General features: G+C 55.6%; 2 protein-coding genes across 3 annotated transcripts; one reads left to right on the plus strand and one right to left on the minus strand.

The window, feature by feature from the left end:
* Window positions 1-13: 13 nt before the first annotated feature.
* On the plus strand, window positions 14-8492 carry FAM131A (family with sequence similarity 131 member A). Of its 2 annotated transcripts, XM_081086587.1 has the most exons (7): window positions 14-218; window positions 1378-1438; window positions 2445-2593; window positions 4738-4831; window positions 5068-5250; window positions 5426-5542; window positions 6850-8492. In XM_081086587.1, exons 4-7 carry the CDS (start codon window positions 4762-4764, stop codon window positions 7320-7322), a joined length of 843 nt encoding a protein of 280 aa, XP_080942713.1. In that variant the 5' UTR covers window positions 14-218; window positions 1378-1438; window positions 2445-2593; window positions 4738-4761; the 3' UTR covers window positions 7323-8492. The 2 variants fall into 2 exon arrangements, with proteins under 2 accessions (XP_080942713.1, XP_080942712.1); XM_081086586.1 differs by lacking the exons at window positions 14-218; window positions 1378-1438 and adding an exon at window positions 1599-1790.
* Window positions 8403-25080, minus strand: CLCN2 (chloride voltage-gated channel 2). Its single transcript, XM_081086585.1, has 24 exons — window positions 24994-25080; window positions 22543-22699; window positions 22267-22398; window positions 21798-21926; window positions 21576-21709; window positions 21392-21469; window positions 21238-21316; window positions 20993-21118; window positions 20810-20894; window positions 20621-20722; window positions 19424-19508; window positions 19130-19285; window positions 18247-18316; window positions 17903-18013; window positions 17491-17704; window positions 17074-17207; window positions 16676-16848; window positions 16438-16552; window positions 16144-16217; window positions 15871-15930; window positions 15696-15734; window positions 15416-15520; window positions 9153-9239; window positions 8403-9022 (listed from the first exon to the last, which is right to left on the minus strand). The coding sequence occupies exons 1-24, from the start codon at window positions 25063-25065 to the stop codon at window positions 8828-8830; spliced, it is 2712 nt and encodes a 903-aa protein (XP_080942711.1). The 5' UTR covers window positions 25066-25080; the 3' UTR covers window positions 8403-8827.
* Between the last annotated feature and the right edge of the window lie 111 nt (window positions 25081-25191).

Consider the following 25191-nt stretch of genomic DNA (forward strand, 5'->3'; position numbering starts at 1 on the left):
TCACGCCCCCCGCGTTGACGTCACCGGACCGGTTCCCTCTCCCGGGAGCGGTGGCGGATGCGCGGTTCCCACCCCCCTCCCCTGACGGGTTTTCCCCTCCCTGGTGGCGGCCGCGGCCCGACCCTCTGCAAGCCGATGGCCCGGGTCCCGAGCGCGGGCTAGCGTGCCTGGGTTCCCGGCCATGGGCTGTATCGGCTCTCGGAGCCCGGCGGGTCAGGGTAAGAGGCCGGGCACTGGTTGCGGAGACCGGTCGCGGTGCGCGGGTGGGTCGGGGCCTTGAGGAAGGGGCCAGCGTCGGGAGAGGGAGGAGCCTGCGCCAGGGAGGCGGGCCAGGCTAGAGGAGGGAGTGGAGCAGGCCTGAGCGGGGAGAGGGCTGAATCAACTTGGGTTCGGTCCCAGGGCCTGCCTGCTTCTGGGCTCTGCAGGGTGGACTCGTGTCTTTCCGCCTGGATTCCCACCGCTGAGGGTGGCAGGAGGCGCATGGCCTGGGGAGGGGTTAGTCAGTCCTCACCAGCCCATGGCGACTGTCCTTGTCCACCCCCATATACTCATCACCATCACCACCCAGTTCCTACACCTCTCTTGCTGTCCTGGGAATGGCCCTATCCTGGGAACCTGCCTCTCCTGTCTGTGTCCCAACCTCCTTAAGCCTGCAAACGCTGGCCAAGTACCCTACCAGGGAATTTTTAATTAAACCTTCCCCCCACTTCAGAGTCAGATGGTTGATGAACGGGACTGAGACCCAACTTGGGGCACCTGTGTGCACCTGATCACCTCTCACCTCTTACAACTCTTTTAGTTCCCTTCCCCCACTCGCAACAATAACAATAACAACAAATCACCCTACCCTGAGGAGGGAAACAGGAGCCTAAAGGGAGGCCATCAGGTCTTCCTGCCCACAACTGCTGACCCTTGCCTTGGTTCCCCTGGATGGTGCATGCTGGGGCCTGGTCTTAGTCCTGTGCATCTGAGGTTGGCCACTCTACTTCAGTGTCATGGATTTCGCCAAGCCTAAGGCCAGGTAGGAACTTAAGATGTTGAGGGCTACGTTTCTGATGGGTCCTGGGTTTCAGCATAGGTGGGTCAGTCACACAGGCCTTCGTCTGGTTGGTACTTGAGGTCCTGTGGAACTAAGACTCAGATTTGTACTTTCCTTGGGTTCCCATGAGGAATTCTGGGATTTGTAGTACCACATTCGCCTCAGCGTTTGAAGCTGAGAAGCATAAGGCTGCTCTCATCTCTCTGGCCCTGTAACGGCTTGGAGCTCAGGAGGTCATTCCCTCCTGTAGTCAGGGGAGAGTTTGGCTGACCTCAGGATTAGGTACCAGCTGGGGCCAGGGATGGCCTGTAACCTTGTGTCTGTCTTCTGGTTGGTAGCATTTCTGGGAACCACCAGCTGGATGAGGTCCAGGGACAGAGACGGCTGCTCCAGCTAAAGGTCAGTTGTGATATACATTGATTGCCTGTTGGCACTGCCTAGGGGAAGGGCCTCAGCTAGCTGAGCTCCACAGAGCTTGGCTGGGCCCCTGGCACTCCCACCTCCTCAAAGCCATGAGACAGGAACACTTTCCTTATGTGACTAGGAACAGGTTCCAAGTGGGGAGGAGAATGGCTCAACATCCGGAACCAAAATAGGAATAGAACTGGGAGCTGAGCCTGGAGCAGTTCTGGGCTTTTGGTTCTCTGCATCAATACAGCCAGCATGCCTATGATTTCTGTGCTGGGCAAAATGTTTCTTTGGCAGCGTGAAGGGCCTGGAGGACGATGGACTTGTCAGACAAGTCGCAGAGGTGAGACCAGGGACTGTAGATGTGATCTGGGAGGTGATGGGAACCTGAGGAGTAGGGTGCTCAGGTGGCAAGAGGAAAATTACTTTGGCTTAGATATTGGGAACCAGGCTGAAACAGGAACAGCCAGGCTGGGGCCAGACAGGCCATCAGGAAACAGCCTTAGGGGACTGGGACGAAAGAAAAAATCATGGGCTTGTCAGAGAAGAAGAGTAAAGCCGAGCCTGGCGAGAGGAAAGAACCAAGAGCAGGAAGGCAGCAAGCCTGCAAAGGGCCAAGATGGTGGTGGGGAGGGGGCCGGGGATGGCGGTGGAAGGATGAATGAGGTGTGCTTTCCAAGAGGAATGGGTAGGCTGAGAAACCCAGAGAGGATTCAGAATTTATCAAAGTTTAGGTTTCATCCCGAGGGTTTTAATGGCAAAATATATCCAGTGGAGGAAGGTGGTCAGTGGCTGCCACAAAATGGCCTCAGGAGCAGAAAGGCTAGGGGTGGTGGGAGAGGGGCTTGCAGAGTTGCGGGAGCACCAGGTGGTTGGCTGCTGGTATTCTGAGAGGGGGGGGGAGCGGGGGGAGGAATGATGTGGCAACACCGGATGAAAAGGGGGGATCTTGGCAGAAGTGGGAGCCCAGCTGAACAGCGTTTCCCCCACCCCTCAGTGGCCTCGGACCCCGCGTGGGCTGTGGAGTGGATCGAACTTCCTCGGGGCCTCTCTCTCTCTTCCTTGGGATCTGCTCGTACCCTCCGAGGCTGGAGCCGGTCCTCGCGCCCTTCCTCTTCCTCCGTGGACAGTCAGGACTTGCCAGAGGTGCTGGGCCCCTGGTGTTGGTAGGGGGTGGGGGAGCCGTATCCACACGAAGGGGGTCTGTATCCCTCGCAGCCGCCTCGCCAGCCCGTTCCTGGCGTTCCTGGCTTCCTCTGCCTGCGAGCGGAGGCGCTATCCGGCCGGCAGTGAGGCCGCCCCCACCGGTCTGCTCTGCTCGGCGCCCTGCCAGCGTCGGCGGGCGGGCTGCTCGCGCCCTCGGCGCTGACGTCAGCGCATCCCGGGCCATATCCCGGGAGACCCTGTTGCATGGTGATGGGTTGCCAGGGAGACGTACACCTTTTCTCTGGGCCTGGGCCGCAGCTGCGCGGAGTGCTGGCACGGATGGTGGCGGCTGGGGGGAGTGAGGGGAGGGAGGGAGAGCGAGCCAGGAAACACCCAGCAGGTGCTCCTCCCTCCAGGCCTGGCCAGAGGCTACCGGCGCCACCCTGGGGGCCTTGTCAGCCAGGTACTGAAGGGGAGGGACAGAGAGGGTGGGCCTGAGGTCAAGGGGCAGTGGAGCCCCTCTTGTGAGGGGTGGGAACTGATGGAGTAGAGCTAGGCAATGCCAGGGAGGGTGCCTGTACCTCTGGCTTCATTCATTTGCTGAGGGAAACATTTGCCTGGGCTTGCCAAGGAGCACAGAGCCAGGTGCAGGGTGGAGGTAGGAACCCAGGTGAATCAGACTCAGGCCCTGCCATCCTGAGATCCCTCAGGAGAGATGCAAGGGTGATGCTGGGGATGGGAAAACGACTGAAAACACAGTAAGAGGTGGCACTTGAGTCAGGCCTTGAACGGTAGGGAGCATTTGTCAGGCAAAGATGGCATTCTTTGCCCAGGGAAAAGCTGGGTTTCTTTGCCTGGAGGAAGGCAGGAAGCTGCCTGCTGACAAGGAAAGTGAGAAGTGGGGTTTTATGGACAGAGGAGATCAGTGGTGGATTCCAAGCAGGCCTGGTAGGAGGCAGGGCCTCACAGAGTCCTTCAGTGCCTGGCTGTGAGCTTGCACTTCACTGGACAGTGAAGGGGCCCAGGAAAGATTTTAAATAAGGACCTGTGGTGACCAGTGGCACCCCAGGAAAATGGGGTACATTTATACATTGCCTTGTTCATTCGGCCTATGTATTTTGAGAGGTTGCTCTGTACCAGGCATTGTGCTAAACACTGGCGTGCGGCAGTGACCAAAAGAGACCGAATTTCTGAAAGAGCTTAAGACCAGTGAGGGAGACCAACAAGAAATAAGGAAACACATAAAATAGACCATAATTACACACCCAAGATACATTGGTAGAGGATGGTGACTTGTTACAGATTGCAGAGGGAGGGTAGACAACTGGTAGGGTGGCCAGGAAGCCTTCTCTGAGGGAGTGATATTTCAGCCAAGGCCCAAAAGGTGAGAAAGAGCCAGCCAGACATGGAAAGGGGGAAGGAGAACACTTACACAACAGAGGAGGCTGAGAAAATAGCATGGAGTCGGAGGAGCTTGGGGGACTGCCACTATGCTAATCTGGGCAAGGAGCATTTGCAAAGGATGAGGGTAGTATTAGAGGCAGTTTGGAGATGGAATCATTAGGTCTTAACAACAGATGTGCGTAGGGAAAGCTTATGTGGGAGTTGGTGGTAATGCTGAGGTTTGGAGCCAGGCTGAATGGGAGAATGGTGGGATGATGCAAAGTGAGGGCCAGATATGGGGAGAAGGTGTTGGGTTTGTTTTTGATCATCCTGAGTTTGTGGCTGTGATAGGCTCCAGAACCAGTTAGAATGTGGGTCTGGAGACAGAGGAGAAGAGGGGTAAAAGGAAGGGGACCTGGATGTTATATCCTTCTCCTTTCCTCTTTTCTCAAAGACCCTGCTCCATGTTCTTCCAGAACTGTTTTATTCTCCTCTGGGAGCTTGGAAGGCAGAGGCTTAGCTGTAGTTCTGCTCCTTTGGGTCTGTCCACATCTCCATTGCTCCCTGGGGGGGGGGGGGCGCATAATTTGCTGGTCCTGGCTTCTTACCTTTTTACATATCCCAGCAGCCTTTGGGAAACATGTGTTGCCCTGTCATCTCTTCCCAGCTCCCATATCCCCTTGATGCCTTGGGTGGGGTATGGGCATGTGGGAGGACAATGCTGTCAGAGGAGCACTCACCCTCTAATTCTGTCACCCAAGGTGAATGTTGGAGACACTGTCGCGATGCTGCCCAAGTCCCGGAGAGCCCTAACTATCCAGGAGATCGCTGCACTGGCCAGATCCTCCCTGCATGGTATGCACCCCTTCCCATGCCTTTGGCCATTTGGACCTTTGTTACATGCCCTTGGGGATTGTATCCTTTGAGCTCCTGCTGCTATCTCCCTTTTCCTCTCTTTCTCAGGTGAATCCCTGCCCCTTGCCCCGCCAAAGGCACATGTGGACCCTCACTACCACCACCCTTACACTCCCCTCCCAGATGTTCTCTGACCCATGCTCTTACCAGGCTTTCTGACTTTGCCTCACCTCTAGGTATTTCCCAGGTGGTGAAGGACCACGTGACCAAGCCCACTGCCATGGCCCAGGGTCGTGTGGCTCACCTTATTGAATGGAAGGGCTGGAGCAAGCCAAGCGACTCTCCTGCTGCCCTGGAATCAGCCTTTTCCTCCTATTCGGATCTCAGTGAGGGTGAGCAAGAGGCTCGCTTTGCGGCAGGTGAGTGACAGAGAATCAGCCACACATTTGTCCTAGGGATATTCTCTCTCATCTCCTTGGGCCTGATGTGGGGTTTGGAGTCTTTCCACACCCATGTGTCTTCCCTCTCCTGTCTCCAAGCTGAGCCCTAACCTTAGTTCACTTCTGCTAATGAATTCCGTGTCTTCCCCAACAGGAGTGGCTGAGCAGTTTGCCATTGCAGAAGCCAAACTCCGGGCATGGTCTTCAGTGGATGGTGAGGACTCGACCGATGAATCCTACGATGAGGACTTTGCTGGGGGAACTGACTCAGGTGAGGGGACATTCCGTACTAGTACTGCCAACTGGGGTGAAACTGCCTGATAGGCCTTGTGATCCAGAGCTCAGCCTTTGGAAGGGGAGACCCGGAATGTCCTCAGCCTTTGGAAGGGGAGCGGAGAGAGGCAGGCTCTGTCCAGGTAATCCTCGACTTTCCACTCTCGTGGGTGGGCAGTCAGCAGGTGGAAATGGAGTAGTTCCTTTCTCTGCCCATCTATGCAGTTGGGCCTTGAGGCCCTCAAAAAAAAAAAAAAAGCCGGAGACTTCGCCAGCACCTTCTGTGCAGCCATGTTGTCTCTCTGGGAGGGTCTGCCGTGCCTTGCCCCTGAAAGTCCTCTCAAGACAGCCTCCTGGCTGGTCGAGGCAGCACAGACGCACAGTGCAGCAGCCACAGCACCTCATGGGGCTGTGGCGCAGGCAAACAGGAAGCTTGCTGAGCCGGGACTGCCCACAGGGCTGCTTGGCTCCAGCCTAGTGTCCTCCCATTCCAGGCTAGTGGGCCTTGCTCTCCGCTGGTGCTTGCAGAAGGGACCCCGTGGGGCTGTGCAGCTGTGCAAGGCCCTCCTTTCATCTTCCGTTCCCGGGACCAAATGGCTGACTTTCTCTGTAGCTTCTGGGCTCAAGCCTCCCAGACCACCATCCCCCTTCCACCCCTTTGTCTTTGAAGATTGCGTCCACATGCCTCATCCCTTGAGCTAATTAACATTCTCTGAAGTGGGCAGTACATTAAAGCAGCTGAGACTGCTGCTGTGGTCCAGAGAGGACTGATTGGGATGAACGAGATGAAGACAGACCCGAACCACAATGTTTTTGTTTGATTGAGTTCCAGGCCTGCTTTGACCCCTGGTATAATGAAAATAACTGCATTTATCCAAGGCCACTACTAGCCCATGCGGAATCATTGTGCAAATTTGAAAAAAGTTCTCCTTTTCCTGGTGGGCACAGCCCCATGCCAGGGCATGCTGCTTGGTGAGCAGAGTGTGGTCTGAATTTCACTTACTGCCTTGGACACACTCCCTGTGGGCAGTGAACAGCCTGCACGACATGTAGGGTATCCCTGCATTTATTGCTTTCTTACTGTGTGCCAGACTGTTCTCTCAGCAACCCCATAAGGTAGGTATGTAAGAATCCCCAGCTCACCATTAAGGACATTGAGGCAGAGAGGTTAAGTGACTTGTCTGAAGTTCCCTGGGTCCTACCCCCCATCCCTAGAGCTGTACCAAGTGGGGAGATGTGGCTTCCAGGTTGGCCAATTGAGATGGGGCTAGCAGGGTTATCTTCTCCTTTTCTCTCCCCTGACAGACATGGCTGGGCAGCTGCCCCTGGGACCCCACCTCCAGGACCTCTTCACTGGCCACCGATTTTCCCGGCCTGTGCGCCAGGGCTCCGTGGAGCCTGAGAGCGACTGCTCGCAGACAGTGTCCCCAGAGACCCTGTGCTCTAGTCTGTGCAGCCTGGAGGACGGGTTGCTGGGCTCCCCGGCCCACCTGGCCTCCCAGCTGCTGGGTGAAGAGCTGCTTCTTGCCAAACTGCCCCCCAGCCGGGAAAGTGCCTTCCGCAGCCTGGGCCCCTTGGAGGCCCAGGACTCGCCCTACAACTCGCCCCTCACAGAGTCCTGCCTTTCCCCCGCCGAGGTGGAGCCAGCCCCCTGCGAGGACTGCCAGCCGCTCTGCCCACCGGTGGGCAGCTGGGAACGCCAGCGGCAAGCCTCTGACGTGGCTTCTTCTGGGGTGGTGTCCTTAGAGGAGGATGAGGTGGAGCCAGAGGAACAGTGACGCAGATCATGCCTGGCGGTGGCACAGCCGCTGTGCCCAGTTGTGGGCTTGAGGCTTCCAGCAGAGCTCCAAAGCCTGGGGGGCTCCTGGGAGCACTCACTCCTCATTGTGTGTTTTGCATGAAAGTGTCTAGAGAGGAGGCAGGGACCAGGCTGGGGGCGCATGTCCAGCCCCCACTCCTGGGGCTTGCCGGGGGTTGCCCGGGGCCCCTGGGGCATGGCTACAGCAGTGGCAGAGTGATGTTCATGTTCTTAAATCAAAAACGCCACACATTTCCTCCTCTGATGATGTGAACCTCTGAGGGGGCAGTTATGACTGGGCTACGTGGGACAGAATGGAGGGAGCCCGGCCGCCCCTGCCCCTCCCCCGCCTCTCTGCTTCTCTCCTCACCTCCAAGTCCATGTACCGTGCTTGATAGAATCACCCCCACCCAGGGAGCCTACGGATTGAGCCGTCCCCCAGGTCCCTTTCCCAGCTGGGCTCATCCTGTGCTACACCTCTCCATTGTCTCTAAATCTTTTTTGTAAAGAAAGAGGGGTTTTGGTCTGTTCTTTCAGTCAGATCTTCTCTGGGAGGCATTGGAATGATGAAAGCGTGCACCCCCACCCTTTTCCTGGCCGCTCTGAGGGGTCTGGGCCCTTTCCCAGTCCCTTGTAGGATGTGTGGGCAGAGCCCCGGTGGCTCCCAGCCCACCAGGTTGCTGTAGGGTGGAGTTGGAAGAGGACAGGGCTCTGGTAGCTACAGAGCTGGGACTTCGATGTTCTTCCAGAGAGGGCCACCAGGGGGCCACACGGGTGGCCCTGAGCAGGGCGGAAATTGTGCCAACCGGTGACAGTCATGAGGGAGTGCCTCTCCTTGGGGAGGAAGGAGGGCAGTGCCTTTTTGGCTGAAGGAAAGGCCGAAGCTACAGTACTGGGGGCAGCCAGAGTGTTGATGGCCAAGCAGTGGAGGCCTCTGCAGATCCTACACTCCATGGACAGCAGGCTCTGGAGTTTTATGGCCATGGGGTGTAGGTGGCTAGATTTCAGGACTTGTAGGCTTTGGCAGGTAAGAGGGCCCAAGGTAAGAACACGAGCTGATGGGCACAGGCATTCTCTATATAAGTGGCTCATTAGGTGTTTATTTTGTTCTATTTAAGAATTTGTTTTATTAAATTAATATAAAAATCTTTGTAAATCTCTATATACATCTGGTCATTGGAGGTTCCAGTATAAACCCATCTTAGTTCTACCCCTTTCCCCCTCAAAGGGGCAGCAGGGGTCAGGTACCCCGCCCCATCCCCATCCCGCCAGGGCAGTGCTGATCTTCCTGCCCTTGGAACACTGCAGGTGGGTGCTGTGTCAGATTCCAAGTAGAGGCTGGTGCCCCTGGTCTGGACGGGGGGCTGGGGCCCCAACCTTTGGCTGTAGCTGCCTCCTGCTTTCCCACGGCAGAAGGGACAGGAGAGCTGTAGGATCCGGGCTGACAGCAAGGCCACTGCCACCCCAGGCTGCCTGCTGAGGAATTCACTGGCACTTGTCATCGCTGTCAGAAGGGCTGCCCTCCCCGGGGAGGCTGTGGCGGGAGCGGGGCCCCCAGAGTGCATGCACCTCCGTCGTCTCTGTGTCGCTGCTGCTGGTGGCACTATCACGGAAGCTGGCGAGGGGTGGCCGGACTTTCACGCCCTGTGCTGTGACAGAGCCCTCAATAGCTTTCCGGAGCTGGAAAGGTGAGAGGGTCAGTCTGGGCTCCCTGCTCGTACTCTCCAGCCCTTACCCCCAGGTGAGCTGGGCATAAGCTTCCATGCCTTTTTGGAAGTGGAAGTGGCTTTGACAGCCACTATCATCTTACCTCCTTTAGGGTAACGATCCCAATGAGTCTGCCAATACTGGTGACGTAAGCATGGTCCACTCCCAGGAGTGAGAAGATGGTGTGAGTCTACAGGGTGGGGAGAAGAACATTGGACTTTATGCACAAGGGGAGAGGGGCCCAGGAGGAGGTGTTGGGTTGGGGGCAGGATAGAGGGGGTGCTACAGAAGGTGGGGGAGGGGGAAGGCCAAAGTGTAATGAGATTGTACAACCAATCTTCAGAAACTTGATAGCGAGAATCTTTATGTGGATGAGAAACAGGACGGAATCTTCATCCCATGTTAGCAAGGAGAATGGTGGAGAGAACAGCTGTTCAAATATGACACCTAATGATTGGCCAGGCACCTGGCTGAGTCTGACATTAATCAGTGTGTACTTTCATCACAGTCCTGAGAAGTCTGACACCCATTCTATAGGACAGGCAGCATGAGGCTCAGTGGTGCAGTGACTTGCTGGGTGGGGGTCATCAGTAAGAAGAGGCCCAGCAGCTCCAGGCCACTTTTCAGTACACTCAGTGGTTCTCAACCTTCCTCATGTTGTGACCCAACCATAAAATTATTTTCGTTGCTACTTCAAAACTGTAATTTTGCTATTGTTATAAATCGTAATATAAATATTTGATATGCAGGATGGTCTTAGGCGACCCTGTGAAAGGGTCGTTTGACCGCCAAAGGGGTCGCGACCCACAGGTTGAGAACCGCTGCTCTAGGAGGAGGCACTGCCTAGTGGGCCTAGGCGGATGTCCGATTAGTCATGGATATATCCAGGAGGAAAGTTCCACACCCCCTTAGGGGTACTGGCCCTGAATCCTGTTCCTCTTACCCCACCTGGGTGGCTGACACGTGGTTCCCCTTTGCCCTCAGCTGGCTGAACATGTAAGGCTTCCCTCACCCTGGCTCCGACCCCCCCAATATTGGCCTGCCGCCCTCTTTATGTCTCTCAGTTTGCCTTTTCTGGGGCCCAAAGCATCCCAGGTCTTGTTGACATGTAGCTTACCGTCCAAGGGCCAAGAGTACCCCCCAACCCCCATGTTTTTTTGCTTTGGACCCTTCCCCCAAGGTTTCCAGTGTAATCAGCCAGGGTTCAGAAATTGTCAGCTAGCTCCCCTTGTGCTCCAAGTGGATTTTCTTGGGCCAGATGTCTTGAAAAAACACTCTACTGACTCAGCAGTTCCTGGAATTTTTGGCCTATCAGTTATCACACTGTTTATAGTTTACTTGTAAGCCTCTTGGCTTAATGCTCGAATTGAAATGGGCATTACTACCCCAGCTTCTTGAGTACCAGCTACTCAGAAATCATTGTAATGATCTTAACACTTTAAAAATGTTTTCTTATACAGCTGCTGAATTCTTTAGGAAAGAACTTCCTGAACTTTCCTAACTTCCTCCTTCTAAGGCATGACAGTACTTATAAAAGGAGGTGGAAGTGTAATTTTAGCATAAGTTTTTCTGTGCTCCTTTAATACCTATGTCATAACTGTCATTGTTTAGCAAGTCCCTTGAATCCTACATGCTACACGTTATCTTTAATTTCCTCATCTGATTTCATTGGGAAACATATCATAATAAGATTTCCTGTATTGTCCTGCTGGTGTGGCTCAGTGGTTGAGCATCAGCCTATGAACCAGGAGGTCATGGTTCGATTCCCGGTCAGGGCACATGTCTGGGTTGCGGGCTCGATCCTCAGTGTGGCGTGTGTAGGAGGCAGCCAATCAATGGGTTCTCTCTCATCACTGATATTTCTATCGTTCTCTCTCTCCCTTCCTCTCTGAAATAATATATATCCTATCTAATAAAAGACAAAAGGGTAATTAACCGTACCTCCGCTACGTTTCCCACTGGCTAATCAGTGAGATATGCAAATTAACTGCCAACAAAGATGGCGGCCGACAGCCATGCAGCTGAAGCGAGCAGGAGGCTTGCTTGCTCCAGTGATGGAGGAAGCCAAGGTTCCTCGTGCCGCGGCCTGCTCTAAGCTCCAAAAGCAACAGCTCCAAAAGCAACAGCTCCAAAAGCAACAAAGTTTCAATTATAGAAGCTAAACAAACCCCAGATACCTGCTTTCAGCCAGTCTCGGCCTCAGAGCTGGAGCGAGCAGGCCAGCAACAAAGTTTCAATTATAGAAGCCAAACAAACCCCAGATACCTGCTTTCAGCCAGCCGCAGCTTCAGAGCTGGGAGCACCAGTGATGGCAACAAAGTTTTAATTATAGAAGGTAAGTAAATCTCAGAATTAAAAAAAAAAAGGAAAAAAGGAGAGGCTGGGAGCTTCAGTCACTCGCCAGCCTGAAAACGGCCCTCAGCCCCTCACCCAGACTGGCCAGGCACCCCAGTGGGGACCCCCACCCTCACGGGGGTGTGGCCAGCCTGAAAACAGCCATCAGCCCCTCACCCAGGCTGGCCAGACACCAAAGCAGGACCCCCACCCTGATCCGGGACACCCTTCAGGGCAAACCAGCCGGCCCCCACCTGTGCACCAGGACTCTATCCTATATAGTAAAAGGGTAATATGCAAACTGACCCTAACAGCAGAAAGACTAGGAATGACTGGTCACTATGACACACACTGACCACCAGGGGGCAGACGCTCAATGTAGGAGCTGCCCTCTGGTGGTCAGTGCGCTCCCACATGGGGGAGCTCTGCTCAGCCACAAGCCAGGCTGATGGCTGCCAGCACAGCGGTGGTGGTGGGAGCCTCTCCTGCCTCCTCAGCAGCGCTAAGGATGTCTGACTGCAGCTTAGGTCTGCTCCCCGCTGGCAAGTGGACATCCCCCCAGGGCTGCTGGGCTGCCAGAGGGATGTCTGATTGCCAGATTAGGCCCAATCCCCTGGGGAGCAGGCCTAAGCCAGCAGGTGGTCATCCCCCGAGGGGTCCCAGACTGCGAGAGGGCACAGGCTGGGCTGAGGGGACCCCCCCCCCCCGAGTGCACAAATTTTTGTGCACTGGGCCTCTAATTTATATATATAAATAATTTATATATATATATATAAATAAATTAATTAAAAAAAAGATTTCCTGTATTATTAATCCCTCGGCTTTGTCTTCTTATGTTTAATAATCCATCTCATCCTCTCTCAAGGATCCTATTAAATCATTCCCCTAAAGTTTCCACAATCCTAATCAGAGTGAGCTTCTGATAAACTATATGCCTTTTGGGTTTGCAAACTACTTGTCCTGGGGAGTCACCAAGCCTTACTAATCTACCTCCTGAACATCCTGGCAATTCTTCCTGATTCCCTCACCATCCTGATCAGGATGGGACTGTAACATCTTTTTTTTTTTTTTTTGGTTAATCCTCACCTGAGGATATTTTTCCATTGCTTTTAGATAGGGTGAGAGGGAGGGAAGGATATATATATATACATATATATATATATATATATATATAGAGAGAGAGAGAGAGAGAGAGAGAGAGAGAGAGAGAGAGAGAGAAAAGAGACATAGAGGTGAGAGAGGCACACTCGCCCTGACTGGGGCTGGGGATCAAACCTGCAATCCAGGTATGTGCACTTCATTGGAAATGAATCTGAGACTCTGGTATGCAGGCTGATGCTCTAACCACTTTGCACACCGGCCAGGGTGGGACTATTACATCTTAATGGGTTCTCCTTTCTGCCTCCCTTCTATCCAACTTGGCTCTGACATCCTATCAGCTTTCTCAATCTCGAGTTAGAGCCCAGACACCCCAGAATGGCCCACAGGACCCTTTTCAAGCACACCTCAGTCTGTCTCTCTATTCTCAGATTCCACCAGACACTCCAGCTTCCAGCCTCACCTAATCACTCACCCTATTCTGAAATATCAATTTCTTGCACACTTCCTTCATTATACCATCTCTTAAAGCCCCCTATTTTTCACCTCTAAGCATAACTAGTAGTAATTTCTAAAATATATTGAATACTTACTATGTGCCAGGTACTTTTCTAAGTGGCTCACATGTATGACCTCCCTTAATCCTCAGAAAACCCTATGATGTAGGGACTAAGATCCCCATTTTACAGATAAGGAAAGTGAAGTACAGAGACGCTAAGAAATCTGACAAGGTTACACAGCTAGCCAACACTGGGTGGAGTGAGGATTAGGTTCAGCCAGTCTGACCCAGTGTTGGCACTCTACTTCCTCCCCCACCTCCACTCACAGCTTCTCGGTAGGTGGCCTCTGAATGAATGCGGTACTTAGCTGATAGGGTGATCTCCAATTGCACAGCTTCCTAAATAGTCTCCAGTTGTATTCCCTTGCCCCTCTAGATGTTCCCCTCCTGAACTTAATTGAGCTACTACTTATTGACTCCTCGGGCCTGCAAGGACATTTTGAATTCTAATCTTATGTTCTTATCACTTCCAGTTCTTTGTACTTTTGGTAGTCGGTTCCTCAAAGGTTTCTCTTCCTCTGATTTTTTTTTTAAGTTTGTAACAAACACCTACTTTGTTCTTTTTCATTTTAATTTCATTAGACACCAGGGAGCTCATTGGAGAGCCTGCATTTCTTGGGCTTGGGAACAGTGAATTGAAAGGGAGAGGGACAGCGTGGCCCTCTGAAAGAATACTGGGACTGGGGCCAGGAAATCTGGGCTCTAGGCCTGACTCTGCTATACTGACTCAGGCAAGTGACCTCACTGCCTCAGTTTCCCCATGTATTAAAATGGTTAAATCCACAGGCTTTTGGGTCAATCTTGGATTTTGCTACTTACTGGCTATGTGATCTCTTGACCAAATTGCTTAACTACTTTGAATTTCAATGTCCCCTTCTATAAAAACTGAAATATCACACTATCTGTGGTTGTGAGAATTACATCAAACATGTGAACAGCTTAGCCCAGTGCCTGAGACATAGCAGGCACTAATAAAATGTCAGCATCATCCTCATCTTTATGTGATGTTTGAGAACTAAGTAAGATGATGGAAAAGCTTTAGTAGCGGTCTTAGGAGGAAAGGCTTTAAATCAGGGTGGGGAATGTCCAGCCCGCGGGCTATATAAGGTCCGCAAAATCATTTGGTCTGGCCCTGCCAAGGCAGTAGGGGTGAGTTAATAAAATGTTTGACCAAATATAGCAGGCTAATTTTTAAGTTGATAATTTTGTATGGCCCGTGAATGATGTTACAAATATCCAAATGGGCCTTGGCAGAGAAAAGGTTCCCCACCCCTGCTTTAAATAAAAGTCAAATGTATTATTCTCAGGCCTACCTCCTAGGCCTACCTCCTTTTATTCTTGCAATTGCACTGCAGTTCCTCACTCACTTTGAACAGAGGTCTTTACCCAAAGGCTTATAAGTTCCTTTAATACTTTTTTGCTTTTTTGTTTCTCTTTTGTTCCCTGCCAGGGCCCCTGCTTGTCTACACTAAACTGGCTTTGAGGCACAGCTTGCATCTAAGTTAGCTGTCCAAACTGCAGACCTTGGGAGCTCCCCCACTGGCCCCGGCCCCCACACCTCAGAGGTTTGCACATTAAATCTAACAATTTAGCTGAAACACCCCCTTGGTTTCTGCCCTAGCAGCCCGCGGGGTGTGCCTGCACGCCCTGCCTTCACTGAGAGGCCTGAAGGTGCCCAATGATGCCACTGCCCCATTCTGGGGAGCCAAGGCCGTCCATCCTCCACAGAGAGCCCTGTTCTCTAATGTCAGCCTCACCCACCACCCACCTGTCTGCACGCAAGTTTCCTCCCCGTTTCTGCAGGCTGGTTTTGCCTTCTGCTGAGCTCTCTCTCTGCGTCCTTACCCGGTTCCCTCCGGTCTACATGAAGTGAGACTTTCTGGGGTCTGACATTCCAAGCCCCCCACTGGGCGTTTCTCATCTTTGTTTATCTCTTCTCTGCAGTGTCCCCACCCCTACTTGGATATTTGTTAGCTTGTTTATTAGACTTTCTTTTCCTGCCTGTTTCTCACCCATTTTTTTCAGTGTGGGTGTATCAGCCTTGTTGGGAGCTGGCAGCCTTCCTCCTAGCTCTGACCCTGGCCTGGCCTCCTGGCTTCTACCCAGCTTGAGCCCAGTCTTTGTTGCTGCTTCGGTCCAGAGTTCCCTGGGGGCAAGGCTGAGAAGAGGAAAAATGATGCTTGATCCCACGGCAGGCAGGAAGAGGCTGAGGGGACCTCGCGCCTGGCCTCCCACCGTTGGAAGCAATGTGTTTGAAAAACAGCTCAGCGCAGAGCCCACTCTCTGCTGTCCCTTTTTTTGCTCACTGGCTTGAGCCCAAACTTGTGGGAGGACCTAGACCCCCACCCAGGCCAGCCCCAGGTTGCTGGCCCTACCTTGTGCAAAGAGGTCCGCTCCACCAGCTGGAAGGGGGCAGGGTCAATTTTGCAGTCGCTGAAGTTGACGGGTTCATCTAGTTGCTGCTCCTCCCACTCCAGAATCTGAGGGTATGAGACTAGGAGGGTTAGGGAGAAGGGGCCATCAGCGGCCCTCACCTCCCTGAAAGCTGGCCTGCCCCTTTTCCTACCCCATGGTCCCTCCCATGGGGACAGAAGCCAAGATGATGACTGAACACATCCCGGAAGAAACAGAGTCCAGAGTCCAGTCACACCTTACCTCCTCAGGGGTCATTTCACTTTCCAGGTCTGAGTCGCTCTAGGAGAGAGGGAGGGAGGCTGGCAGCTGGGGCTGGGGAGAGGGGGCATGTCCCCCCACTGGGGGAGGTTTATCACCTAGACCCTGCCCTGCCCTGTCTAGTGCTCCTGAGCTGCAGAAAGAAGTGAGCACTTACTGCCAGGGAAATTCGGACCCGCTTCAGCTTGCGCTTGTCACATGGTTCCGACTTCTCCAACTGTGTTAGAGCCGAGGGGGAGAGAAGAGGAATTGATGTTATAGGGAGGAGGGAGGTGAGAAGCGTGGTGGGGGGTGGGGGGGAATGGTGCACTGCAAGGACAGAGCTGGGTCCAGGAGGGCAGAAGGGCAGGAGAATGGAAGCAGGTGCTACAGGGCTACTGGAGAGGTTATCTCGGCATTAGAGCTAGACGGAGAGGCTCCAGCCACTCACCTCTGAAGCAGCCTCGGGGGGCGGACTGCCACAGAAGAGGCTCCTGAGGGCGATGCCAGCCTGCTCCACGTTCCCTGTGTTCCCAAACACAAGGCCCTGGGGCAATGTCATCTTTGGGGGAGAGGGGAGGAGGGCATGGGGAGAGGCACCCTGGTTCTACCCCTGGTCCATTCAGGCAGCCTCTTCGCTGGGGTGTGCCCCAGCTCAAAGGGGCGCAGGGACCCTTGTGTGGTCTCAGAGGCCGGGCTCGGCTCTGTGGGAGCCTGGAGGGGTGCTAGCGGGTGCTGGGCTCACCTGGGGGACTCTCCCTGAGGCTCATGGAGTTGCTGGACGCCCTCTTGAGAGCAGGCTTCAGGGGCTTGTGAGTGTCCCCCCGGGCCGCAGGGAAGCCTGAGCCCTCTGTGCCCACCTGCGCGGGCAAAGGGGCTGGTGAGGCTGTGGCCCCAGGACTCCTCTGACTCCTCTGGGTCGCCCTCCTGACAGTCTACGCACAGTTAGGAGGAGGTGCGTGCGACTGCAGGGCTTTCCCTACCTGGAAGCGGACTGAGCTCTCAGGGCTGGGGGGGCTCTCCTGATCGGGTGGCGGAGGAGTCTGGGCAGCTCTCCGCTCCTGCAGGTGCTGCCGCCGGCGGGCTGGGCTTAGCTGGGCCGCCAGCAGTGCCACCACCTGTGAGCGCTCAATGGAGCCCAGGAGGATCATTGACTCTGAACAGAGCAGGTGGGAGGACTCAGGAGCCTGAGGACTCAGGACAGTGAGGCCCTCCTCCCCACCCCCAACCTTCTCCGGCACTCAGAGTGGGGCCTTGGACACAGGCCACACACCAGGGGGCAAGCCCTGCCTGGCAAATGCCGGCTATTCCTGTTCCCTCCCCCTTCCTGAGCAGCGACCCTGGGAGAGGCTCATAGCACCTGGCCCCTAGCTGGTCTCACCAGAGGACTCAACTAGGGCCAACATGCGGCCCTTGGTCCTGTGCAGGGCCAACCGCAGGTCCCGGAAGGTGCAGCTGAGGGCCACATGGGGAACATCTCGTACCATGATGTCCTCCACTCGCACCCGGTACTGCCTGGGGGCAGAGAGAGGCACTTGGTTTGTGGTCAGCAGGGGGTGGACAGCCGGAGCACTACCAGCAGGGCCATAAGGAAGGCTCAGAGCCCAAGGGGACAAGGACTAAGGGCCAAGGAGTAGTCCCTGCCAGGGTATGGACAAGGGGAGCTCTGGACAGGGGGAGCAAGGTGTATGGTCGCCCAGCTTCACTGACTGTGGACCCTGCTGGAGTGGGTGTGAGGGGGTCCTAGGCTACCTTCTGCCCCTCACCCATAACCCCTCTGTTGCCCGGCCCTCCATACTGGTGGCGGCCCCAGCCCAGCTCAGGCAGATAAGGCAGTTTCTTGATTCGAATGATGCTGTCGTAGAGTGAGGGCTGTAGGCTCTGGGCTACAGCATTGGCCAGGATGACGGCGATCATGACGGGCAGGATGTGGGCGATCTGGCCTGTGAGCTCAAACACGATCACAGCCGTGGACACCGTGTGTGTCACTGCTCCTGCCAGTGCAGCCGCTCCTAGGGAAGCCACCTTTAGTCTCCTCAGGGTGCCCAGGGACCAGAGGACCCTCCCCACCTGGGGACAGTCCTTTGGGTACCCTCAGGGCAGTTCTGAGAACTGGGTTTCTGCATTTGAAGGAAGCCTGGTTCCTGCCAGCAGGGGGCACCAGAGCCTCAGACCCTGTGGCCCTACCTGTGGGGAACTGGAGCACTCACCCACCACTGCATAGCCCCCAGGCACAATCCGGTAGGTGCTGCTGTCTGTGTGAATCCCATCTGGGAACCAGGCGGCCATGCTTTCGCCCACCAGACGCCCAAATGCTGCTCCTTCAGGGAGTGAAGTGGGAAGAGAAATAGGTAGTGGAGGGGGAGGGTGGGAACACTAGGAAGAGAGAGGGTCAGAGGGTGGGGGAGGGGCCAGCGGGTCATTCAGTGCAGGGACAGTCCTCTGGGGTGGGCACTGGGACGGGGGCTGGACCAAAACCCACTCCCAGGCGGTGAGGGTATGGCCAGGGGGTAGCCAGAAGGTGGGAAGGGGAAACAGGCAACTGAGGACTCACCAATGACAAAGACAGGCATGAAGGCCCCACAGGGTACTGGGATAGTGGTGGCCAGTGCCGACATCCAGAACTGTAGGTGGAAGGCAGTTCAAACAGGTAGAGGTGCCACCCGGCTCCTGGTAGCCCCCAGCTCCACCCCAAGGACTCTACATTGCTTATCAGGTAAATGTAGATTTACCAGCTATCCCAGATTTCCCAGGGATGAAGGACTCCAGAACCAGATGGCTTGGGTTTAAATTCTAACTTTGACAGTAGTTATGTGATGTTGGGCCAATTATGATCCCTTTATGTCTCAACTTCTCATCTTTTTTTTTTAAAATTGATTTCAGAGAGGAAGAGAGAGGAAAAGAGAGATAGAAACATCAGTGATGACAGAGAATCATTGATTGGCTGCCTCCTGCATGCCCCCGCCCTGGGGACCAAGCCCACAACCCAGACATGTGCCCTTGACTGGAATCGAACCAGGAACCCTTCAGTCCACAGGCAGACCCTCTATCCACTGAGCCAAACTGGCTAGGGCTCTTTTTAAATTTTATTGATTTTTAGAGAGGAAGGGAGAGAGATAGAAATATTGATGGGAGAGAAACATCAATAGGCTGCCTCCTGCATGCTCCCTACCAGGGATTGGCCAACCTGGGCATGTGCCCTGACCATCCTGACAGGGAATCAAATAGGTAACCTCTTGGTTCAGGGGTCGATGCTCAACCACTGAGCCACACTGGCTGGGCTTGAATGCCCATCTTTAAAACAGGAAAGCTAATAGTACCTTTCCATAGCACTGTTGTAAGGCTTAAAGGAGTTAATACGTGGAAAGTGCAGAGAACAGTGCCTGGCACCTAATAAGCCTGTGTAACATTAGCTATCCATTTGTAAGGAGCCCTACCTTCATGAGAATGAAGATGACCAGGGTGAGGAAGACATTGGCACGTGGAGGGCTCCAGGCCTGTGAAGTTCCGGGAGGCTCTAACTCCTCCACCAGGCCCTGGCGGACCCATGTCCGGTTGTCAAATAGGGTGACCAGCGTCTCTTTCTGTGAGAGCTGTAAGGGAAAAGGGTGCCTCAGGCTGGGGAACACACAGAATGAAGGGAAGGGGCCCTTGGCGGGGCAGGGGCTGTTGGCTTTAGGAGGGGTGCATCCCAGAGGAAAAAGCACACGCTCCTGTTCTGCTGGGGTTACCTGTCCAGCCATGAACTGTCCCAAGCCAGGGGGGAAGGTCAGCGTGGAGATGAGCAGGGTCACGAGAGCCGGGAAGAGCAGGCGTCTAGAGAGGTAGGTTTCACAGCATCAAACACGGGCGGTGCACTTACTACAGGGGAGAGGCTGGGCGCCCTCACACCTCAGGGCGGAGGTCGCAGCAGAGCTTGGCTCTTACATGAAAGCACACGGTTCTGAGAGAAGGTCCCCTTTGCTGTTCATGAGATGACGGCCCTGAGGGTGGTGGCCACTGGGGTTACCATGAGCCCCAACAACTTTCTGTTGGCTCCAAAGTCCCTCGGTGGGTAGCAGTGGCAGAAAGTCCACCCCCAGCTCTCTGCGGGACACCTCTGAGCTGTGTCTCCTGCCTTTGCCCCTGGCAGCCCTAGCTGCAGGGCTTTGTGCGAGAGGAAAGAGGTTCTGCCCTGTCTGTTTCTATGTGGTGACTGAGGCTGAAGGTCAGGGTTAGGGGAAAGAAGCTGGGGTCACAATGAAGTTGACTGAAGGTGCCATAGGGAGCAGGCAGTCGGCTGCCCTTTCCCTGAAGGACGTTAGTCCCAACAAAAGTCACGTCTCAGGCTTCCCCCTCCCAACCCTCAGGTCACAACGGAGAGAGCTGTGCTCTGCAGATTAAGAAAAAGTCTCACCCATCTCCATGCTTCCCTGGAGTAAACAAAGGCTCATCTACTCTCCCAGAGACCTGCTATCTGCGCCAGGCCAGGGCTAGGAAATCTTAGATCTAAATCCCTCTGCTACTGACTACAAATTCAAAAGTGCCAGTTCAATCCACCAGGAAAACACCATTGGCTGATTTTCTCAATGGAGTGCCTATATTTTTAAAAATTCTCACCTGAGGGTATTTTTTTCCATTGATATTTTTAGAGAGTGAAGGGAAGGGAGGAGGGAGAGAGAGAGAAGAATTGATGTGAGAGAGACACATCAATTGGTTGCCTCCGCATGTGCCCTGACTGGGGCTGGGGATCGAGCTAGCAACTGAGGTATATGCCCTTGACCCGGAATCGAACTCTCGACCCTTTGGTCCTTGGGCCGACATTCTAACCCTGGGCAAAACTGGCCAGGGCTGGAGTGCCTGTTTTCGATTGGGCCACTAGATGCCAGCTCACCTGTCACTCCCCCTCCCACCGCCCTGTGACCCTCACACACCCAAAGCCAACCCACTTTTTCATGAGGAAGCGGTTGATGGTTTTCTGCTTCCGCATGACCTGGACAATCTTCCGGTTCAGGTAGACAAACAGCGCCCCCCCAAAGCCACTGGCAATACTGGAGAGGGAAGAAGCATCATGGTAAGAGGGGTCTTCCCTCTTTTACCTCCTCCTCCCCCACAGCCCCAGCCCCACAGCTCCTCACCCAATGACAGCAAAAGCTGGCAGTTCCTGGAGGTCAAAGGGGAAGTCAAGCCGGAACCGGGTTTTGAAGAGAGCAGTGATAGTCTCTGAAGGGAAGGCAGAGTAGCAGAGGGAGGCAGGTGTAGCATCGAGGGCCCCACCTGAGCCATCTCAGGGGCTCCCCGCATCCCCCAGGTGCCCCCACCTTCATCACGGTTCCAGACCGCCAAGACCCGGAAGATGAAGGCACTGAAGGTGGCAGCAAAGAAGCCCCGCCAATAGTTCCGCACCGCGAAGAAGGTGGAGGTGACCTCAATGCTGAACAAGACACCTGGGAGGGGCCGGGAGGGCGCCACTTCAGGCGGGGGCCTGGGCCAGGACTCAGAGCCGATGAGAAGGGTAAGGGAGGCAAGGCCTGGGGCAGGGCCGGGGGCTGCACTGGCCGCCTACCTCCGATAGGTGCTGCAAAGCAGCAGCCCACTCCCACGGCACAGGCAGCGGCCAGCATCTCTGTGTTGCGGGATTCATTCTGGTGAGAGTGGTGGAATCAGCTGGGCTCGGCAGCCCACCCCTCTCCTCTGCCCTCCTCCAGAGCACGCCTTACCTCATAGATGCCCCCGAAGAGGGAGAGGAACTTGCTGAGCAGCGCAGCACACATGCTTGCGATATGTACAAAAGGGCCCTGGGGGAGGGGGTCAGGAGGTGAGAGGGGAAGCAGCACCCCCTGACCCTGGCCTGGCTTCTTCCTCCACCAGGAGGGACTCCTTTATTCCCCAACCCGCGGTTACCTCTTTGCCAAGGGGCATCCCACTGCCCAGAGCACAGGTCAGCCCGATGACCTTCGCCACAAAGGTCTTGAGGGTGAGGTATTCCTTTAGCACCACGCCCCGCAAGATGGTCTTCATCTCGGGGATGCCGGACCCTGGAGAGTGGAGAGTCCCAGGAGAGTAATGTCATGGGCCCGGCTCAGGAGGCTCTACCTCTGCCCTTCCCTTCTCTCCCTACTGTACCGACAGCCTGAGGAGCCAGGATCTGTGTAAATCCAGCTGAGAAAGTGATGAGGACGACAGGATAGGTGACCCAGGCCAGGTACTGGAGCAAGAGGCTGGTGTTCAAGCCTCGAGACATCCACTGCTGAGCTGTGGGGAGAGGAAGTGCTGCTGGACCCCTGCGGGGCACACCCAGTCCCCGCCTGGCCGCTGGGCCATATCGACAGGAGAGGCTGTCCCAGGGACCCTCATACAGAGCCCAGGTAAAGGGGCAGGGAGGGACCCTAGAGGCCTTCAGTGGGGGAGAGGTCATTGTAGGTAAGAGGGTCAGTTGGAGAGGGGAGGCGAGGAGTCACGGCCTATGGGAGTGGCAGTGATTATGTCTGAAGACAGGCACTCAGGAGGCCAAGTAGCCAAGATACTTGGACAAGTTTGGCATGGAGGAAGCAGGTTGGTGTTTCCCAGCCCGGCCCTGCAGCCCTGTCCTCACCCTGCAGACAGGCGGCAATGGCATAGTCCATGGCCCAGCTGACCAGCGCCATGACGAGCCCCAGCAGGACCAGGAAGATCCAGTCTTCACCAACCCTGGACACTAGGAACTTATGACAGCGTACGGAGCAGACTGGGAGCAGAGAAGGAAAAACGGGGCTGGCACCAAAGTGCTCCTCCCCCCTGCCGCCCCCAACCCACAGTGGGCAGCTCTAATGAATGGCTCTGTCCCCTGGTACAGCACAGCCAGATCCCCTGCCCAACCCCAGAGTCTCACTGCGGCACCGGGCACAACGGCTCTGCCCGTATTCGAGAAGTTCCAGGGGAGCTGGAGGGGACAGCGGGCTCCTCCAGGGCTCCGGCCCTGCCAGGCGGATCCGAGCAGCCTCCTCTTTGGCAAAAGCCCCAAGGTCCTGAGTGTACCGGCCATACATCTGAGCAATGGGGGAAAACAGGGTTAGCAGCTCTGCGTGGCTGAGAGGGGATTCAGGGAGGGCCCTGGGGCCTCCGCTCCCCTCTCCCAGCCCCCAGATTACATATCCCCTCTTGAACCCACAGGTCCCACTTTGGCTTGGGGTGTGGGAACAATGCACATTGCAGACTGTGGGAGCCGTCCTGCCGGAGTGATGGGGACCGCCAAGGTACAGGGACACAGCTCTGGGGGTGGCAGAATAATCAGTCCTCTTCTCACAGCGCTGCCTGGGGGAGGGGAGCGCTGAGGAGGAGTGGGAGGGAAGCCCCAGAGGAGGGGAGAAGGAAAAACCTACAGCTCTGGAAGTGGGAGGAGGGAAGGTCAGAGAATAAGGGATGGTCAAGGGCATACGGGTAACAATAAGGTCCTCAAGGAGCTGGGGGCAGCTGAGTCGGGCCTAGGAACAGGCGGGGCCTCAATCCTTATCACGTTCCTGCTGGGCCTCTGGCCTGTGACCGAGTCAGCTGTACCCCTTCCTCCCACCCTAATCCCCTTGTCCCTATTCTCCATCCTCCCCCCAATCCCCCTCAGCCTGCCAGTCCAGCTTCCAGCTGGGAGTGGAAAGTCTCTGGGGTGGATGGGGAGTACTTGGTGGCCTCAGCCCACACTGGAGCTGCCCTGAGTCCAGTGGTAGGTTGGGGGGGCAGCAGAAGCTGATGGCTGGGCTGTGATGCTGGGGTGATGGGACCGGAGAGTCTCCGAGCTATGGCTAGACCTGCCAAGCTGGGCATGTGTTGAGGGGTGGGGAGGAGTAGATTCCGGCTGCCACCCGCAGAGCTTGGAGACACAAAGGGCTCCTGTTGGGACTGGGGGGTGGTGGTGGTGAGGGAGGGAAAGATGAGAGAGAGAGAGAGAGAGAAAGAGAGAGAGAGAGAACAAGATAGAGAACCAGAGAGAGGAGAGGTGGGGAGGGAAGAGAGGCCAGGGGAAGGAGCAGAGAAGAGGAAGGAGAAGAAGGGAGGAGGAAGGGAGAGAAACAAAGTAAGAGTATAAACAGGCCGACACAATGTCAGAGTGGGAGGTGAGCCTGTGAGAAAAAGACAAAGGGATCGAAAGGAGAAGGGGGAGAGGCTGGAGCAGAGAGTGCCCGGGAGAGAGCTTGACCCTGAGAACTCACACCAGAGATAAAGACCAGGCGAAGGAGATGGGGCTGGGGCTGGTGCAACAGATAGACACCGTTTCAGGGCCCGGTGCCTGGCTTCCGAGACCAATGCCCCATTCTTGGCTCGTGCGGATGGACGATACCTCCCACCCGATGTGAAGGCTCAGCCCTATACCCTTGCTCCACCCCCTCCTGTCACCTCTCCCTGTCATCCTGTTCCATCCAGTCATTCCCTCTCTTAACTGGGCGCCTCCCGGCCTCAATTACAGCCAGGGGCTCCCCCCTCCTGGAGAGATCCCCTCCCTGCCTCCTTCCTGGGCAAATTCCTGGACCAGCTGTTTGAAAAGGAGCCCTTCCCTAGCGTTTGGGCTCCCCCACCCCAGTGACACAAGGACGGGCGAAAGGCTTCTCCAACACTCAGTGACAGTGTGGCCACGAGTCAGCTCAGAACCCCAGGACCCCTGCTTCTAATGAGGTCAAGGGACACCCCCGGGTGGGTAGGGGCTGGACACTCAGAGTAAGCATGGACAAAGGTCCCAGTTCCCACACCCATTCCTGCCTGACCCATCCCCCCTGAAGTTCCTGTCCCCCAGCGGGCAGGCCACCTTTTCTTTCTTTCTTTTCTTTTCTTTCTTTCTTTTTTTTTTTTTTTTGCCAAAGAATAGACGCAGGGGTTCCTGCCAATGCTGGGGGCTGGGTTTGCCCATCTTTCTACACACGCCTGTTTCTGTGTCCAGCACAGGAAAACGCACGTACTGGGGACAGAGAGAATGTCTTGGTGGTGGAGATAGAAGTGCAGACAGATAAAGTTCGCCGGGTGTGAGCGGTGCGGGGAGGGCAGCGGGGGGCTGAGGCTTGGGTCCAGGTGGTCAGGGGGAGGAGCGGAGAAAACGCGGTGTGTTGGGGGGAGAGGTAATGGGAAGGACACCTCGGACAAGCACCTGATCTTGTCCTCCGCAGGCCTGGCCTCGGCCAGAAACCTGCATGCAGCTCGTCCCGCAGCCTCCGACCGCTCAGGCCCTCGAGCCTCAGTTTCCCCAGCTCGGACGGCTGGGGCGGGGCTCGGGCAGCTCCGGGTCCTCGCGCGGGAGGGAGGGTGCCCAGGAGCAGCCGCCCGGAGCGCACTCCTCGGAGCTCGGCTCGGCTTCACTCACCAGGGTCTGCTCGTACTGCAGCGCCCGCGGCTCCATCCCCTCCTCCGCCGCCGCGGCCGCCCCGGCCGCCATCTCCGCGCGCAGCCCTCCGGCCTCCCGCCGCGGCTCGGGCTCCGGCCTGGACTCGGCTCCCCGCCCGCAGAGCCCGCGCCGACACCCGTCCCGTCCCCGCAGCCCCGGCGGCCGAGTGCAGAGAGC

The sequence above is a fragment of the Myotis nattereri genome, assembly GCF_964212035.1.
Source record: "Myotis nattereri genome assembly, chromosome: 3".
Taxonomy (NCBI): domain Eukaryota; kingdom Metazoa; phylum Chordata; class Mammalia; order Chiroptera; family Vespertilionidae; genus Myotis; species Myotis nattereri.